At 48.5% G+C, this 17,972-nt stretch overlaps 1 protein-coding gene and 1 non-coding gene across 3 annotated transcripts in view; both read right to left on the reverse strand.

Moving 5' to 3' along the window:
- Positions 1-712: 712 nt before the first annotated feature.
- Mecr (mitochondrial trans-2-enoyl-CoA reductase) overlaps positions 713-17,972 on the reverse strand; it is a 33,454-nt gene continuing 16,194 nt past the window's right edge. For both annotated transcript variants that reach the window (XM_026391657.2, XM_026391658.2), the window contains exons 4-10: positions 10,903-11,046; positions 7,411-7,513; positions 6,332-6,434; positions 5,233-5,306; positions 2,897-2,957; positions 2,661-2,733; positions 713-1,062 (exon numbers count right to left, since the gene is read on the reverse strand). In XM_026391657.2, the coding sequence (XP_026247442.1) occupies positions 905-1,062; positions 2,661-2,733; positions 2,897-2,957; positions 5,233-5,306; positions 6,332-6,434; positions 7,411-7,513; positions 10,903-11,046 (716 nt within the window). In that variant the 3' untranslated portion in view covers positions 713-904. The remainder of the gene's footprint in view (positions 1,063-2,660; positions 2,734-2,896; positions 2,958-5,232; positions 5,307-6,331; positions 6,435-7,410; positions 7,514-10,902; positions 11,047-17,972) is intronic.
- Positions 12,473-12,545, reverse strand: Trnav-cac (transfer RNA valine (anticodon CAC)). Its single transcript has one exon. It is a non-coding gene; the product is annotated as a tRNA-Val (tRNA).

Below are 17,972 nucleotides of genomic sequence, written 5' to 3' on the forward strand. Positions count from 1 at the left end.
ACTGTGGTGGTGACTGTGAGGTTGTTTCATGCAGGTTTTGAGCTGGATGGCTGTTGTGGGAACTGTTCTGTGCACTGTAAAGGTGTGTGTGTGTGTGTGCTGCTGAGGACTGAACCCAGGGCCTTAAGCATACCAGGCAAGTGCTCTACCAGCAAGCTACACCCCTGCCCTCCTTGTAGACTGTTGAACGTATCATGACCTCTGCCCTCTAGGGGCCAGTGACAATCTCCTCTCCAAGTCATGGCAGCCAAAATGTTCCCAGACATAACCAAATGTCTCTTGGGGGTCAAGTTGCCTCTGGCTGTGAACCACTGGTATAAACTCTACTTCCCTGGTTAGAGTGGAAGCTTCCTAAGGGTGGTCCAGCCACCCAAGATCCCATGTCTGCAGTTTCTTCCGGGCTGGGATGATCTAGTTTGGCATTCACTCTTCCAGGCAACAGATTCTCCTGCCCTGGGCTGGGCTACACACTGGCCAGGAAGGGAGTCCAGTCCTCCTTTATGGAAGATTCTCCCCTGTGGGTGTGTAGGCTTAAGGGCAGACACCGTGGCTTACTGGCTGTGGCTCTTGCACTCGCTCACCCAAGTTTTGCTTTCAGGTGGTCAGGAAATGATTCGCAGGGACAGGTGAAGGAGAATCAGGGAAGGGCGCTTCCTCGTGCTGCAGGTGGAGGTGCACAGTGTTGCCGCTCTACAGAGATGACTTCTATTCTTTTTGCCTTTTTTTTTTTTTTTTTTAAGGATGTTCAGACTTTATTAGATGCCCAAGGCTGACCTCCCCATCCTCCTGGGGGAAGAGGCAGCAAGTGGAGAGCAGTCTGGGGAAGGCTGGGCCCTAACTGAAGGGCCTGAAGCCAGCTTTGTGGGTCCACTTCCCCCCCACTCACTGCCCCTCCAGCTGCAGCTCACATGGTGAGAATCTGCTTGGAAGACATGAAGGGCTCCATGGAGGCTTCCAAAGCCCGCTGGTAGTCCTGGAGTGGGACCTCTGAGCATGCAGGGGCTGTGAGCTGGCCTCGGTGGATGAGGTCACACAGAGTGAGAATCAGCCCCTGGAACTCATCTGTGGGAAGAAGTCAGATGGGGGACAACAGCTGGGGCTTGGTGAGATGGCAGGTGGACTTCCCGTGGATGCCCTGCCTTTGCTAAGGATGGGGTGGTGGTGGAAGCAGCCTGGTCCCACCTGGATTCAGGACAGTGAGGGCCAAGATGGGGTCAGAGGATGATGGGGTGGGAGCCGAGGAGCTCCTGGGCAGGCAGAGACCCTTCTGAGTGGTGGCTAACATGGCTCACACCCACACAGTGCTGCTGGGACGGGGCTGGCTACTGATAGGCAGGAGGGTGGGGACCATTACTTGGAGGCAGGGAAGGCAGAGGGCCCCAGGAGGGAGGCGGGAGAGCCTGCCACGCCAGCTCACGTGGAACAGATGAGCTCTGCCTCCCTACGGTCCAGGACTCCCTCAGGACCCCTTGAGCTGAGGCACTGCCCTCCCCTCCCTGAACCTGCCTCCTGCTAAGGACCCCGTATGGTGCTAGAAGAGATCAAGTAAGCCTTGGCCGAGGTGCTTTTCATAGACATAGCCTCATTCAACCTTCGAATCTAATCCTTTGTCCTGCTTAAAAACACTTAGTGACTCCCCAGTTGCCTTCAGGACAAAGCCTGAACTCCTTAAAAAGGCTTATAAGGCCTTCTGTAATTGGTCTGAACCTGCCTGTCCAGCTTCCCAGCCCAGCCCAGACTGAAAGCTCCACTCCCTCAGGACCACGGTGGTGCCTCATGAGTCACACTCTCTCTTATGGGCTTTTGCTGTTTCTGCCTGAACACCCTCGGCCCAGCAGGGCGCCCTCCCTTCACTTGATAATTCCATGTCAGTCTTCCTTCTCAGCCAAGGTCACTCTGGGGTGCAGGTCCTCTGGGACAGGAAGAACAGCATGCCGGGGCTCAGGTTCTGGAGTCAGAGAGCCTATCTGCTCACATCCTGGCTGCCCCACTCTCTAGGTGGGGTGACTCTGGGCAAGCTCAGCCACTCTGTTTTTTTTTTTTTTTTGTACCAGGAATTAAACCCAGGGGTGCCTATCTACTGAGCTACATCCTCAACCTTTTTTTTTTTCTTTTTTTAGACAGAGTCTCACTAAGTTGCTAAGCCTGGCTTTGAACTTGTAATTCTCCTGCCTCAGCCTCCTGAATCTCTGGATTATAGGGGTGCGCCTTCCTAGCCACTCTGAACCTTAGTTTCCTCCTTTGACAAACATGGCTCACAAGAGTTTAAATGATCATGATGTTGGAGCCCAGGTAGAGATCCAGTAACTTGCCCCAGGTCCCACAGGTGGGCTAGGCAGGACCTAGATCCTGTGAGGGTGGACACAGGACTTAAACACAGGCGTGCTGGCTCCAGTCTGCCCTCCTTACTTGGTCGTCTTCCCCACTGTCGCTGTCAGGACAAGAGCACTGTCTTATTCTACACTGTGGCCCTACCATTAACAGTTTAGTCCAAGAACATTGCTGGCTGCAGCTGTGGCTAGAATGATTTTCCTTTATCCTGCCATGGTGTTGAGGACACAGTCACCTCTGTAGGGCTCAGTGTAGCTGGTCCCTTCTGCAGCCATGCTAGGCACTCCTGTCTCCTGTGACCCTTGGTAACAGGGCCATCATCCACTCACCTGAACTGTGATCTTTCTTCCATTGCGACAACCAAAAGCCCCGAAGTTTGAGGTCCTTAAAAATGAGCAGGCTCTGCGGACACAGGAGGGACATGCTGGGCCGGAAGGGTAAAACTTCCAGGTACCCGTTAAGGGTATAGAATCCCCCCAGGGACAGGAAAATGGTCAGAGTGTGGTGCCAAGGGAACAGGCAGAGGCATCTGGGCCCATCTGCTGGCATCCTCCCCGCAGCTCACCACAGGCGCTGTGACGGGCTGCTTGGCCATCCCCCCGTAGGTCACCATGGTTCCTCCAGGCCTGAAGAGTCCAAAGAGAACAAAGAGTGGGTGCAGGCCGAGGAGAGGCCTTCTTGAACCTGCCACAGCACTTCTACTCCTCACTTTTAAACCTTGTCCTGGGAACGGCAAAAAAATTAGATCCCTGCGCTCAACCCTGACAGAGGGAGTCAGAGGCAAGAATCTATACCAACAGCACGCACCACCCTCCAGATGAATAGGGTGCTCAGCGGCGCCCATGGATCCCACTCACCCACTGATCCCACCCACCCAGTCAGGGTTTGCATCCCGCCATCCAGCTCCAGCTCTGCTCCTGCTTATAGGAGGGTGACTTTGGGACCTTGGGAGACCTAAGGGAAACGACCCAGACCTTGGCTTTTCATGTGTAAATGCTCATTCTAAAAGGTGCCTCAGTACTTCTACAGATAGGAGTGAATGTGGGTGGTGAAGAGGACAGTGACGAATGTCCTGACCCTGTAGGAGGTGCTGCCTCAGTAGCTGCTGAGTGATACACACACTTGGCTGTACATAGGAGTGAGGCGAGTATAATTTTTAAAAGCTAATAAGCTAGGACTTTTCATGCTTGACTTGACCTTTGTTCCCCTCCTGCCTCCCTGGCTCTTTTAGGAGTCTTGAGGTCAAGGATGACCTGAAGCGTATTTTAGGACAACACAAGGCAGACTTACTACAAAATGGAAGAGCTGACTGACTATGGCCCTGAGGCTGCTGGGGAGTTTAATCATTTTCTTGTATGTGTAGCACTGGGGGTTGAACCCAGGGCCTCCTGCACGTCACCCATGTGTTCTACCCGAGCTGCAGCCCCAGGCCCTAATTTGGTCTAAAGTTCCCTTCAACTGGCGCTTGCTATAGAAAGCAGTTCCTGAGGGGACTGAGCCCACTCTCCTCTGTGTCCCTGCTGTACTTGGCTGATCAGAACAGCTGACTTTTACTGTCTACAATGCCAGGCACAGTTCTGAGCATGTTACGTGTACCATCTCAGGGCATCCTCATAGTGACCCCAAGGGAACACTTGGATACACTCATTTTGCAAATGAGAAAACTTAAATCCATTCCTCAGTTGAATAATGAGTTATCTGTATATCACTTCAGTGGCCTTTAGATTACTCTTGGGAAGCAGAATGGGTTTCTATTACTCCAACTGTAGAGATGAAGGGGCTGAAGCTTGGATCATTTTTCAGGTATTGCCTAACTTTCCACAGGTCCACAGCTGGCAAGACCAGAGTTAGGGCTGGAACCTAGCCACTCTGACTCCAATGCCTACACTTGTGACCAGCGCACAATGCTTTCTCTGGCAAAGACATGGGGGTCATAGTTTGCCTCAGAGGTTGCTAAATTTAGGGCTCAAGAGATGTTCTCCGGAGTCATGCAAACTTGGGTGACCTGGCTCTCTGCTGACTACACCTTTGGCAAGGAAATTACCTCCTCTGGGACTCATTTGCTTTAAGTGTAAAATGGAGGTGAAGGGCCTGGGGGTGTAACTTGGTGTCAGAACATGTGTCAGTACACACATGGCCTTGGGTTCAACTTCCAGCACCAAAGAAGGGGGGGAAAAATCGGAATTAAAACACTTCAAACAGCACACACAGAGGCAGGTGCATGTGCTCAGTGATCCTCTGCCCAGCTCTCTAGTCATGTGGCTCATCTGCCCACCTAGTCCGTGAGTTCTCCTGCAGTGTCTCAGCCAACTCTGTCCCTGGTAGCTAGTGAGTGCTCAGCAGATTATTAACTAAATCAGTGTGGAGGGGACTTCTGCTCTAGTTGGCAAGTCTTTTCAGGGGCTCTCCAGCTGACGTTTATGTCAGAGGAAAGGACAGAATGTGCACAGATAATGCTGCCATGGTGCTTGGCTGAGGGATGAGAGAACCTTTAGGTTTTCCTTTGTACTTTTACATGTTTCAAAATGTTTTGAAATAGGTATAATGTTACTTGTAAATTAGAATCTAGTTTTAAAAGCTAATAAAAATTTTAAAAGCTACTAAGTTCAGACTAAGTGACTTTTAAGAGGCCCCACATTTATGAATCCTTGACCATCCTGTGATGGAGAGCTTAGCAGGTGATTTCTGGAGTCCCTGGGAAACAGGTCTCTTGGTCCCATATGAGGAGACTGAGAAAGAAGTGCCCAGGGAGCCGGATGTCTTTGGTCCTTGTTTCCTACTCAATGTTGTGCTAATCTGGTTTTGGCTCACATTGACCATTAGGACTGGGTCACTTGATGTCCTCCCAGTCAGTGACCTAGAAGCTTGAGCAAACTAGCCCTGTAGGGTAGAGGGACTTACGCTAAATGCCGCAGCAACTCTGTGGAGCTTTTCCCGCCAACACAGTCGAGAGCAAGCCGTGGCTGGGGTGTGTTCTGGAAAACAAGGAGTCTGCCGTGAGGGAGCAACCCCTTTACACGTGGGTTTGAAGCTTCTACAAATACTTCCCTGACCCGTGCAGTGTCAAAAGGAGGGAGTGAAGGGAATGGGGTGGTCATGGCTTTGATCTTGCTTTTTCTGCCTGGGAGGAGCCTTTAGCAACTTCGGAACAGGCTTTACAGAGGCAGGTTCTCTGTGATCCTCCTCCCAGCTCTCGGGTCACGTGGCACATCTGCCCACCTAGTCTGTGAGTTCTCCCATAGTATCTCAGCCATCTCTGTACCTGATAGATAGTGAGTGCTCGATTCAGGACTTGGTTCAAAACATGCCTCCTCCGAGAAAGAAGAGACATGGAGCATCTGTGGTCAGTTTTGAGCGGCTTTAGCTCCCTGAATGCTCCAGAAACGTTCTCAAGGGGCATACATTCCTGAGTGGGTGCATGTGTTTGGTGTCTCCAGCTGGTTCACTTAACAGGGGTGGTGACAGGGTTTGCTCACTTACTGGGAGTTGTGGGACGAGGGCAGACGTTGTGGAAGGGCCAGGGTTCTACGTTCAGAGACCCTGGGGCCAGCCCTGATGGACCACTTATATCTACATGATTCTCGTCAAGTCATTTATCTTTTCTGAGTGTGGGTTTCCTCATTGAAAGAGACTCAGGACTCGGGACTTACCTGGGAATTATCAGGTAAAATGGAGGCAGAAGCTTAGGAATGGTTGACTCTTTTCTCTTCCCTCTCTGTGTCTCAAGTTTCCTCAGGTCCTCTCCCAACTCTAAGATTTATATCTGCAGTATGGGCTGATGTAACTCACCATAAATGTTTAAAACTGCAAATCATACAGGATTTTCTAAACTTTGAAGTTTCCCCTGCTTCCCTCAAGCATCTGAACACTTCATGCAAGCTGTCCCTTGGCTAAGGGAACAGGCTTTACAAGAGGCAAAAAGGAGGGGTGCAGACAGGAGCAAAAGCTTTCTTTAGGAGATGGGCATGGGATGGAGAAGCAATGCCCTTTCCCTGGGTACCTTGAACAAGTTTTTTGCTTCTGGCTTTCTTAGTTCCTCCTCTGTGATGACATGCTCGGCCCCCAGATCCTTTAGTCTGACCATCAGTTTCTGGATGTCAGGCCTGAAAGTCAAACACAATCCAAAGTCCCTCATCATACCTGCTGGCTTTCTCTCCCCAAAGCTGCCAGGACTCCTCTTCTACAGCTGTAAGAATCCATATTTCTTTTCTGGGAGGCTGGGATTGGGGTTAAGCCAGGCCTCGAGCAGGGGCCAGCCACACAATTAATCCTGTGCCAGCAGCTCCTAGCCTTGTTTCCTTGCCGGCCATTCCTCCCTGGACAGAGCCAGGGCTGGGAGGTTTCTGCAGTCGCTGCCAGCTCAGGGGTGCTAGAAACCATCTGTGCCCAGAAAGAAGTGATCCCACTTCCTAAAATTTTCTACTGAAACAATAACCTCCCCTAACTTTTCCAGGGGCAATCAGGGTGTTGTGCAAACGCAAACACACTCTGGCCGAGGAGTGGCCCTGGTGTCTTGGGCAAGAATCATTTTTGTTAGCATGAATGAGGAGATGGGGAACTGGATGATGTGGTGGAAGGAAAACAAGCCTGTTGCCGACTCTTCCTGAACAAGCTGCCTTCTCTCTCTGAAACTCAGTTTCCTCATCTGTAAAAGAGAGGAGAAACCTGCTCCATCTCCTTCACAGTAGGATTTAGTGCACAAATACAAGGGGAAGAGGGGCCCAGGGCTCGACAGTTCGAAGGAAGAACAGTACAGCTCAAAACATTTCCACATGTTAACTGTGGTTGTAAACACATGGGGGTATCAGAAGTCGTTTCCAAAACTCCTAGCTGTTCAGTAACAACAATCTCCACCTTCTTCCCGTGTCTCTACATTTCAGATTCACTCATCCTTTAGCCAAGTGCCACCTGGACTTCATTTCTTGGGGCTGACTCATCAGCTTCAGCTGCCAACTGTTCCTCAGTAAAGGAGGCCAGTTAGGCTTTGCAATGGCGCCCTCTGGTGGAGATATGAGCACCGGCAGGGATGCGAGAGGAAAAGGTCCAAGTCATGATCTGGAATTAGGCCTCCCCACCCACCTGTCGCGGACCACATTGATGGTCCTTAGGCCCAGGGCTGCGGCGATCTGAATGACTGCTTGCCCCACTCCACTGTTGGATGCATTCTGGATGACAGAGTCCCCTGTGGATCCAGGAAGAGACCCAAGTCAAGCCTTGCACACCTGAAAAAGGTCAAGGACTCCCAGCCTGGGATCCTAGGATAGTGGAAGAGGTGAAGTGTTCAGGCCCCAAAAGGACCCAGGATCTGGCATTGAAGCCTTTGGAACTCAGATTTTGGACCTTAACGCACTGTTTCCTCGATCCTTCCCAAACTTCCGTAACATCCATTATGCCTTCCAGAACTGGTCACTTAGTGTCCACAGAGGACATAATTTAAGGCCCAACTGGTTTTATATCCTTCATCATCCTCCCAACTTCTGTCCTCTGTGTCTGCTTAGATTATTTCCTTGGGTTGAAACTGCTCCCCTCCTTTTAACATCCTATGTGATCCTCAAAGATCAGCTCAAGTGTGGTTCTTCATGGAGCCCTCCTGGGTTCTCCCTGTTGTGCTCCCACACAGGCTGTGAGTGTCTCTACTGATCACATGCTGTGGCCCCGGCCCACAATCAGTTGCAGAGGCGGCGTCTATCAACCTGCAGCTTCTCAAGGGAAGGGCCGTGTAGTAGTGAATAAAGGTGTGCTGCTTTGAAATAGGATTAAGAGTTTCCATGGAAAAACTTGGGCTGGGGATGTGGCTCAAGCGGTAGCGCGCTTGCGTGGCATGCGTGCGGCCCGGGTTTGATCCTCAGCGCCACATACAAACAAAGATGTTGGGGCTGGGGATGTGGCTCAAGCGGTAGCGCGCTCGCCTGGCATGCCTGCGGCCCGGGTTCGATCCTCAGCACCACATACCAACAAAGATGTTGTGTCCGCCAAGAACTAAAAAATAAATATTAAAAATATTCTCTCTCTCTCTCTCTCCCCTCTCTCTATCTTAAAAAAAAAAAAAAAAAAAAACAAAGATGTTGTTTGTGTCCGCTGAGAACTAAAAAATAAATATTAAAATCTCTTTCTTCTCCTCAAAAAAACAAAACAAAAAAACTGGCAACCCCTGAAATAGAGTCCTACAGGCAGTTTGTGGACAAAGCACAGGACTGGCTTTGGAACTTGCAGTGGGGGAGGCAGTCAGGCACACTAGGGAGAACATGGCTCTGGAACAATTGGAACTGGATGAGTCCCAGTTTTACCAGTGACGAACTAGACAAGACAAGGCAAGTCGTGTCCTCTTTGAACTTCAGTTTTCTCCTCAGAAAACAGGAATCCTAAGAGCACCAATCAAGGTGCCCCTGACCGGAATCAAATGCTGTGTCCAGGCAGGTGCTCTGTTAGCTATGAAATGCTCCCCGGTGTTTGAGAGGTATCTGGGATTTGTGCACAGTGGGTGGAGCTAGAGACAGAGGGCTCCTGAGAGAAGGCTGTCCACACTCTGCCAGGGTCAGCATATAGGTTCTCACTCCCTAGTGCACTGTGACTCAATCTAGAGGGTCACAGGCAGCACTGTTTTGTTTTAGTTAGATTTGAGAAGAATAAAAAATAACAGAGTGCATCTCACATGGTAAGGACAAATACTGTGCTGTGAAGCTTTGGTTTCATATATATTTATAATTTTCTTTTTTTTTAAATATTTATTTATTTTTTTAGTTCTCGGTGGACATAACATCTTTTTGTTGGTATGTGGTGCTGAGGATCGAACCCGGGCCGCACGCATGCCAGGCGAGCGCGCTACCGCTTGAGCCACATCCCCAGCCCCTATATTTATAATTTTCATACGTGTGTATGTACTAGATAACAATGTGAAATGTGATTCTTACTATGGGTCAAGATTCTAGGTTTGTTCAATGCTGATCTAGCCCAGGCTACAATAGCCTTGAAGTAGACAAGTGGAGAAGTGTCCAGTGGGCACGGTGGGTATCATCAAAATGTGCAGATTTGTCCACCACAGCTGCAGCCCAAATCAGGAGTGGTTTGAGGGGATGTGATGCAGGTGCCACAGTGTCTGCTATACTAGGACTCCAGCAGAGGTCCCTGGCCCCACCTCCTGACTTTTTCCATGGAAAGCTCCCAAGACCCCTCTGCCATAACCCTGAAAAGCCACACTGTTCTCCATGAGCTGGGATCAGTGTCCCCCCAGGCCTCAGGCAGCAGCTGCCTACCCAGCTCCATCACATTCCATCAGCACATGGCTTCAATGTCCTTGCTGGCATGAGAGAGGCAGCCTGGGGCATTTCTATAGTTCCTGCCAGCTCATGGATATGCAGGGTGCAGGGCAACTTGCAAAAGGCGGGGGTGTGGGGGCTGGGGGTGCAGCTCAGTGGTAGAGTGTTTGTCTAGCAAGCATGAGGCCCAGAATTGGATCCCCACTACTGCAAACCAAACCAAACCAAGCCACGGGGGATGGGAGTTGGTGGAAAACTGGCCCAGCCTCCTGCACTTGGGGCTAATTCTAGAGTGAGCTCCATGAGGGTCTCTGCAGAGTCCTAGTGGGACTGAGTAGGGTCGCCCACAGCACTAACTGGCCTTAATGTCTTTGCCTTCCTGTGACCACTACCTGAAAGAACTGCCTGGTCCCACTCCTGGTCTAGGGCTCTGCTTTCAGGGGAACCCAGATAAAACACATGGCTCTGTTGTTTACTTGCTGAGGGACTTCTTGCAAGTTCACCTCTCTAAGGAAGACTAATAAAAGCAGCTGGTACTTCTTGCCCAGCAGGCCGGCTGCTGTGCTAAGTGTCATGCTGCTGCAGTTCATCAACCCTCCTTATTCTCCATCCTAAGGATGAAAACTCTGCTGACTTGAGCCATGAGTTCAGCTAGTGAAGGTGAAGTTGGGTTCAGACCTAGGTTGTGTGCCTGGGCCTTGAGCTCTTAACCAATGACATTAAGCTCCCTGCACAGCTTTGAAGGCGAAACACTCCATGGGGATAATGCCTGCACACGTACCTATGGATGGAAAGTGCTGTATTAATGCTGAGCAGAATTAGTAACACCAAGTTCAGCATTTTACTGAAAACACAGAGACTGTGTCTATCTTGTCTGGCTTTGTGTCCCCAGAGCTTAGCACAGCTCGACACATTTTTGCTGAGTGACAGAATTCCATCCCAAGCTCTAGGGAATGTGACCCTGTAGCAGTTTCCAAGGTTGTACTCCTCCTGAGCTCACAGGGTGTTTTCTAGGAACCAAGTTAACATCTTTTATATATATTTTCAGTTGTGGATGGAAAAATACCTTTATTTTTTAATTTATTTATGTGGTGCTGAGGATTGAACCCAGTGCCTCACATGTGTTAAGCAAGTGCTTTATCGCTGAGTCCCAGCCCCAGCCCCCAAGTTAACATCTTCCTAAGTAAAAACGATAGCAGCACACTTGTTGAGGCAGGGGCCCATCATCTTCCCAGGCCTTCCACCCCCCAGTCAGGATCTGGGTGCACCCTGGTGAGGAGGCCCTGGCCTGCTTTCCCTACTTGTAAGTTCCTACCTGGCTTCAGCTGCTCAAAGTCCACCAACATCCTGTAGGCGGTGCAGGGGTTGACACCCAGGGTGGCAGCACTCTGAAGAGGGATGTCATTGGGAACTTGGATCAACGCTTTCTCACTGAACACGGCCTCGGTCTGCCAGGTTCCTGAGTCAGGGGATGAGGCCAGATTAGTGAGGAGGATCCCTCTGCCCATCCAATCCCAGATCAGTCTTTGGTCCATGGGCATCTAGGACAGTAGATTTTAAGTAATGCTTAAAGGAAAAGGGAAATCTTGAAGTCCCCTTTGAAGTCTTTGAGTCCTCATGACGATTACACAAGGTATGTTTTGTTATTCCTATTTTCAAAATGTGGTAGGGGAGGTTCGAAGAGGTTGCCTCACTGAGTTATTGGATTTAGCTGATGTCACAGCACTAGTGCCTGAGGACCCCAAGCTACTAGACTCTGAAGGCAAGACAGTAATGCAACAGTAGGGCAAGGGAAGCCAAGAAAGCCCCCTTTCCCGCCATATCCTCATTCTCCTCCAGGGTGGGCTGCCTGGGCTGGTGTTAGGAAACAGTGTCAAGGCAGAAGTCAAGGGCTCAGATTTGGCACCTGGGTTTTCTCTTTTTTTTCTTTTTTTCTTCTCTGGTTCTGGGGATTGAGCTGGGGGTGCTTTACTGTTGAGACACATTCCAGCCTTTTTTATTTTTTGAGACAAGGACTCACTAACTTGCTGAGTAGCCTGAGCTGGCCTTGAACTTGTGATCCTCTGTCTTAGCCTCCTGGGACACTGGGATTCCAGACACGCATCACAGTACCTGGTGGTACTTGTTTTTTCTAGTCTGCTAGTTTGATCAAATTCCCAAGCCACTGAGTTTTATGATTCTAAAGTGTAAATGACACTGGTAAGAACAGCCTTATTGGCTTTCCTAGGAGCTGTTGTGAAAATCAAATGAGATACAGGAGATGAAGAAATCCTGTAAACTGGAAGAAATGATCATTAACCACCAGCCCACATTCTACGTCCAGACAAAGAATCATAGACTATTGGTACCGAGAAGGCCTTTATCAAGTATCAAACCCTTCCCACAATGGGAGGCACTGAGGGAGGGACCTGCCCAAAGATAGGGGGGTAATCTGGGTAGAGCGTGAGCTAGACCCTGGGTGTGTGGGCTATCTCCATGGCCAAGTACATGAAACACACATGTACACACACTCATATTCACACATACTCACAAACCTATGTTCATTCAACTGATCCTTTCTTCGTTTCTTTTTATTTTTTAATAGATGGGGTCTTGCTGTGTTTCCCAGGCTGGCCCTGAACTTCTGGGCTCAAGTGACCCTCCTTCCCTAGCTCTTTGAGTAAATCTGACTATATGCACTCACCACCATGCTCAGCTACATTCCTTCATTCATTCTAGAGGAGCAGAGCAGGTGAAAAACAAACAGGCAAATACAAGAATTAAAACTTATTATTTTTTTGGTACTGGGGATTGAACCCAGCAGCACTTAATTACTGAGCTATATCCCCAGCCCTCTTTTATGTTTTATTTTGTAACTGAATATCTTTTTCCTTTTTTTTTTTTTTTGGTGGTACTGGGGATTGAACCCAGGGCCTTGTGCATGTGAGGCAAGCACTCTACCAACTGAGCTATGTCCCCAGCCCTATGTTTTATTTTGAGATAGGGTCTCACTGAATTGGGGCCTCACTAAGTTGCTGAGACTGCCTTTGAACTTGCAATCCTCCTGCCTCAGCCTCCCGAGTCACTGGGATTATAGGTATGTGCCATAACCGGCAAAAATTATAATTTATAAAGACAGTAGCAGGAGAGGGATTTAGGTAGATGGCTAGGACAGAGATATTAACCACTTCAAGTACACAAAAAAACATTCTATGCAGAGGAAAAAGCATATGCAAAGACTTTGAGGCAAGACATAAAAGGATGGGACTGGGCAGGCTGGGGTTATGGCTCAGTGGTAGAACACTTGCCTAGCATGTGTGAGGCCCTGGGTTTGAGTCTCAGCACGGCATATAGATAAATGAATAAAATAAAGGTCCATCCACATGTAAAAAAAGAATTTTTTTAAAAAAGGATGAGATGGAAGAATACACACTGGAGGGCGAAGAGTGCTGGGAGGAGTGGCTTGAGATGCTGAGAGTCCTACAGACTTTCAGGACCTTGACTCATGGTAACCACGAGTTCCACTGTGAACTAGTACACACATATACATAACTGAGTATAAGCCAGAGTTTCATGGAACAATATACACCCTTACTCTGTGCTACAGTTTGGATCTGAAAGGTCCTCCAAAGGCCCAAGTGTGGACGACTTGATCTATAGCCTGTAGCACTGTTAGGAGATGGGCCCCAGTGGAAGGAAGTCAGGTCAATGGGAGTGTGACCTTGAAGGGTCTATTGGGACTGTGACCCCTTACTTTTGAAAAAAAACTTTTTTTTAGTTGTAGATAAACATAATACCTTTATTTTATTTCTTTATTTTTATGTGGTACTGAGGATGAACCCAGTGCCTCACATGTGCTAGGCAAGTGCCCTACCACTGAGCCCCAGCCCCAGCCCTCCTCTTATTTTTTATTTGCTTCCTGGCCACCACAAAGTAGACAGGTTTCCTCTGCCATGTGTTCTTGCCATGATGTTCTGTCGCCAGAGGCCCAAGGCAATAAAAACAACTAACTGATCATGGACTAGAAGCTGTGAAACCAAAATACATCTTTCCTTTTTTATCTCAGATATTTTGTCATAGATATGGAAAGCAAACATACTATGGGTGATATACTCTGCTATTATTTTTCTATTCTGCTTAATTTTAGTAATAAGAAAAAAATTCCATTTGTAACCCACTAGATTGATGTCACTAATCTGCAGTTTAAAAGCATGGGGCTCAGGACCATAGCACAGAGAGTGGGTTTTATTTAGAGACTGGCAAGACTCTAATGAGCTTTGAGGGACAAGGTGGTCTCATGTCTGCTCTAAAATCACTCTACTGCTGGGGGAAGAGCCTGGTGGGGAGAGGCAGTGTGGAAACGGGTGGGTGCAGCCAGGAGGCTTTTGTGGGGGATGAGGTCTCTGATGATGGCTGCCTCAACTAAGACTGGCAGTGGGGATGAAGAAGAAAGGGTGGGCTTGAGTTCTCCTTTGGAGACATAATCAACAGGATTTGGTGAGGACTGGGCAAGGGGACAGGCAGGATGGGGTATGAAGAAGACGTGAAGAGAACAGGTCTTGGGGTCACACTCAAGCTTTGCCTCCACACATCCTCACTGTAGCATCTTAGAGAAACTGCGTGGAGACTTGCTGGCTTAGTACCTGGTGGCCCCGATGTGGCAGGGGCCCTTGGCCTGACTTCCCAAGCCCTCAGCTAGGCCTGCTATCTAGTTCCTGGGAGTCTCTCAATGTCCTGGTACCGTGTGGCCCAGTTGTGGGAAGCAGGGGGTAGCCCAGGTTTTAGTCATCTTTTGTGTCATTGTGACCAAAAGACCCAACCAGAGCAACATAGAGGAGGAATTTTATTTTGTCTCACAGTTTCAGAGGTTCAATCCATGGTCAGCCAACTCCATAACTCTGCGCAGAGCATCATGGTGGAAGGGCATGGCAGAGGAAACCAGTTCAAGAAATGGCAATCAGGAAGCATAGAGTGAGCTCTGTTAATCAGGGACAAACGGTAAACCCTAAAGGCATGCCCTCAGTGACCTGCTTCCTCCAGTCACACCCTACTAACCAGTAGTTATCTCCCAGTTAATCCATTTCAGTGGACTAATCCACTGATTAGGTCACACCTCCCATGATCTAATCAGGTCACCTCTGAACATTCCTGCATTGTCTCACACAAGAGCTTTTGAGAATACCCCATATCTAAACCATAACAACCAGGCAATTACCAATTGTGCCACAAGAGCGACAAACAACATGGGCTTTAGGGGCCAGGACTGGGGAGGAGAGGAGGAACACGCTATTAAAGGTCATGCAGGTTCTAGAGTAGGTCTGAGAACATATGAGATGAAATTAAAGGATCCCCTTTGGCATCCAAAAGATGCCTGGGCATTTTCTAGGGTTCACCCAGTCTGGTTCATAATCATCAAGCCCATTCCCCTGGGCCGTCATTGACTATACTCAGAGCTTGGTGTGGGGCCTTCCAGATGTAAAATCAAGGGTGTTTTCTTTTTCTTTTTTTTGGTAGCAGGGATTGAACTCAGGGGCACTCGACCACTGAGCCACATCCCCAGTCCTATTTTGTATTTTATTTAGAGACAGGGTTTCACTGAGTTGCTAAGCATCTCATGTTGCTGAGGCTGGCTTTGAACTCGCGATTCTCCTGCTTCAGCCTCCCAAGCCGTGGGATTACAGAAGGAATATGCTACCGCGCCTGGCTTCAAGGGTGTTTTCTAATTCCTCTTACAGCAGGACAATGGAAATTCAGCCTTTGACATGGATTTCTAGGATTTAGCAGTCCCTAACTCTCTTCTCAAGAGGTCCTGGGTGAGATGGTCAGCAAGAAGGGCTTTCAGGGTTTAGAGTAGAAATCCTCAGATTCTAGAGTTGGAGATATCTACTTAAAAATGGGCTCTGCCACTTCAAATTATCACTCCACCTTTTTTGTTTTTTTGGTACCGAGAGCTGAACTGGGGCGCTTTACATTGATCTAAGCCCTAGTCCTTTTTATTTTCTATTTTGAGATAGGGTCTTGCTAAATTGCTTAAGACCTTGCTAAGTTGCTGAAGTTGGCTTTGAACTTTCAATTCTTCTGCCTCAGCCTCTATGCTGCTGGGATTACAGGTGTGTGCCACCATGGCTCACTCCACCTTTCTTGAGTTTCAGTTTTCTGATGCATAAAATGCAGAGAAGAACACTTACAGTGCCAAGGTTACATGAGAGGACATCTATACAGATTATCACTGTGCCCAGTACACAGTAGGTGATTCCCAGGCATTAGCTCTAAGACACACCATTCTTCAGTCCTGGGCGACTGACCCTTAAAGATCTCTAGCACCTAATATGGGGCTGAAAACTATGGCCTATGGCCCAAATATGACTTATAAATATTGTTTGTTTTTGTGGTGCTGGGGACTGAACCCAGGGCCTTGGGCATCTGAGGCAGGCACTCTACCAACTGAGCTATACCGCCAACCCCATAAATTGTTTTTATAAATAAAAGCTTTATTGGAACACTGCCATACTCACTTGTTTATGTATTATCTATGCCTGTTAAAATGGGTAGGGTTGGGTAGTCACAGTAGAGATGGGATGGTCTGCAAAGACTAAAATTATTATTATTTGTCTCTTCTAAGAAAAAAATTTGCCAGCTCCTAATCAGATGTATAGAGAAGTTCAGCATTTGCAAAGATTACTGTTTATATTCCCTCAGTTGAGTTAAGAGTCTGTTGAGGTATGTGATGCAGCAACTATTAGCTCCATTGAATTGAACTGAATTGAATTGATTTTTTGGTACAGGGATTGAACCCAGAGGTGCCTAACCATAGAGCCACATCCCCAGACCTTTTTATGTTTTATTTTAAGACAGGGTCTTGCCAAATTCTTAGGACCTTGCTAAGTTGCTGAGGCTGGTTTTGAACTCTTGATCCTCCTGCCTCAGCCTCCCAAGCTGCTGGGATTACAGGTATGTGCCATGGCACCTGGCTATTAGCTCCATTTTAGAGATGAGGAAATTATGGCTCAATGTAGTTGTGACCTAAACAAGGTCATAAAACAGAGCTGGAACAAGAATATGCATCTGAATGCCAGGCCAGTACTCCTTCTGTGCCACCTCAGGAAGGTTTTGAGTGTTTCCCAGTGAGAAAGCCAGTTGGCGAACATCCATCTGTGCTCTCCAGCCCATTCTCTGCTGCATTTGGGAAAAAGCTGGCTATGGGCATAGCCACAGCTGGGCAGCTCAGCACTATGAAAAATGACTGTGATCTGGTTAGACATTAGTTTTAATGAGTGCTATTTTTAAAAATATTTATTTATTTATTTATTTTTAGTTGTAGTTGGACACAATACCATTATTTTATTTATTTATCCCTATGTAGAGCTGAAGATTGAACCAGGGCTTCACGTGCACTAGGCGTGTGCTCTATCACTGAGCCACAACCTCAGCCCATGAATGCTGTTTGTGTGTGTGTGTGTGTGTGTGTGTGTGTGTGTGTGTGTATGTGTGTGTGGTACTGGGGATTGAACCCAGGGTTGCTCTACCACTGAGCTATATCCTCAGCCCTTTCATTTTTTATTTTGAGACAGAATCTCACTAAGTTGCTCAGGCAAGCCTCCCGCTCAGCTTCCCAAGTGGCTGGGATCACAGGCGTGCACCACCATGACCAGCTGATTGCTACTCTTACCACTGTGTCCTAGAGTCTAGCACTCTGTAAAAGCTCACAAAGTATTTACTAAAAAACTAAGTTAACTATATTCTTCATGATTCTAAAATCCTCATCTTCTCCAACTGGCTCCTTGTCCAAAAGACTGACCTGTTCTGCAGGAAGGAATCCCTATTGTGGCTAATCCTACCACCGTGCTTGGAGTAGAGTTACCCACACACCTGGTAGATGGTCTTTATCCTTCTCCTCTCCAAATCTGGAGACCTCCTGAGTCCTGTTACTTTGGCTCGAGTCCCTTCCAGTCCTGTGACACTGTCTTGCTCAGACCGTCCTCACCTGAACCCTGAACTCCCTGTCTCTACCCTCTGCCTTTCCAGACCTTTCCCTGCTCTGAACACATCATCCTGTATCCCTCTACTTGACTCTGTGTTGGGTCCTGGACTGGATGCGAGCCCTCCATGATACAGCCTCCTCAACCTCCCCGCTCCATCTGGCTCTCTCCCGCTCCCAAGGGACTTGGGCTTGTTGCATTACCAGTGGCTCTGTCACCGCCTTGCCTCTTCTCTTCTCCTCTGTGCAGATGCACTCCCTCCCTGGGAAGCCCCTCCTCACCTGGCCACGGCTGCACTTCTAGTTGCACTTCTAGAAGGGCTTCTAGTTGAAGTTGGAGGGCCGCTTCTCTGGGAGTCCTTTCCAATGTTTCTCACTAGGAAACCCCAGCCTCTGTGCACCCTATGATCGCAGCACTCACACTGCCT

This window comes from Urocitellus parryii, chromosome 11 (genome assembly GCF_045843805.1).
Source record: "Urocitellus parryii isolate mUroPar1 chromosome 11, mUroPar1.hap1, whole genome shotgun sequence".
Classification (NCBI taxonomy): Eukaryota; Metazoa; Chordata; class Mammalia; order Rodentia; family Sciuridae; genus Urocitellus; species Urocitellus parryii.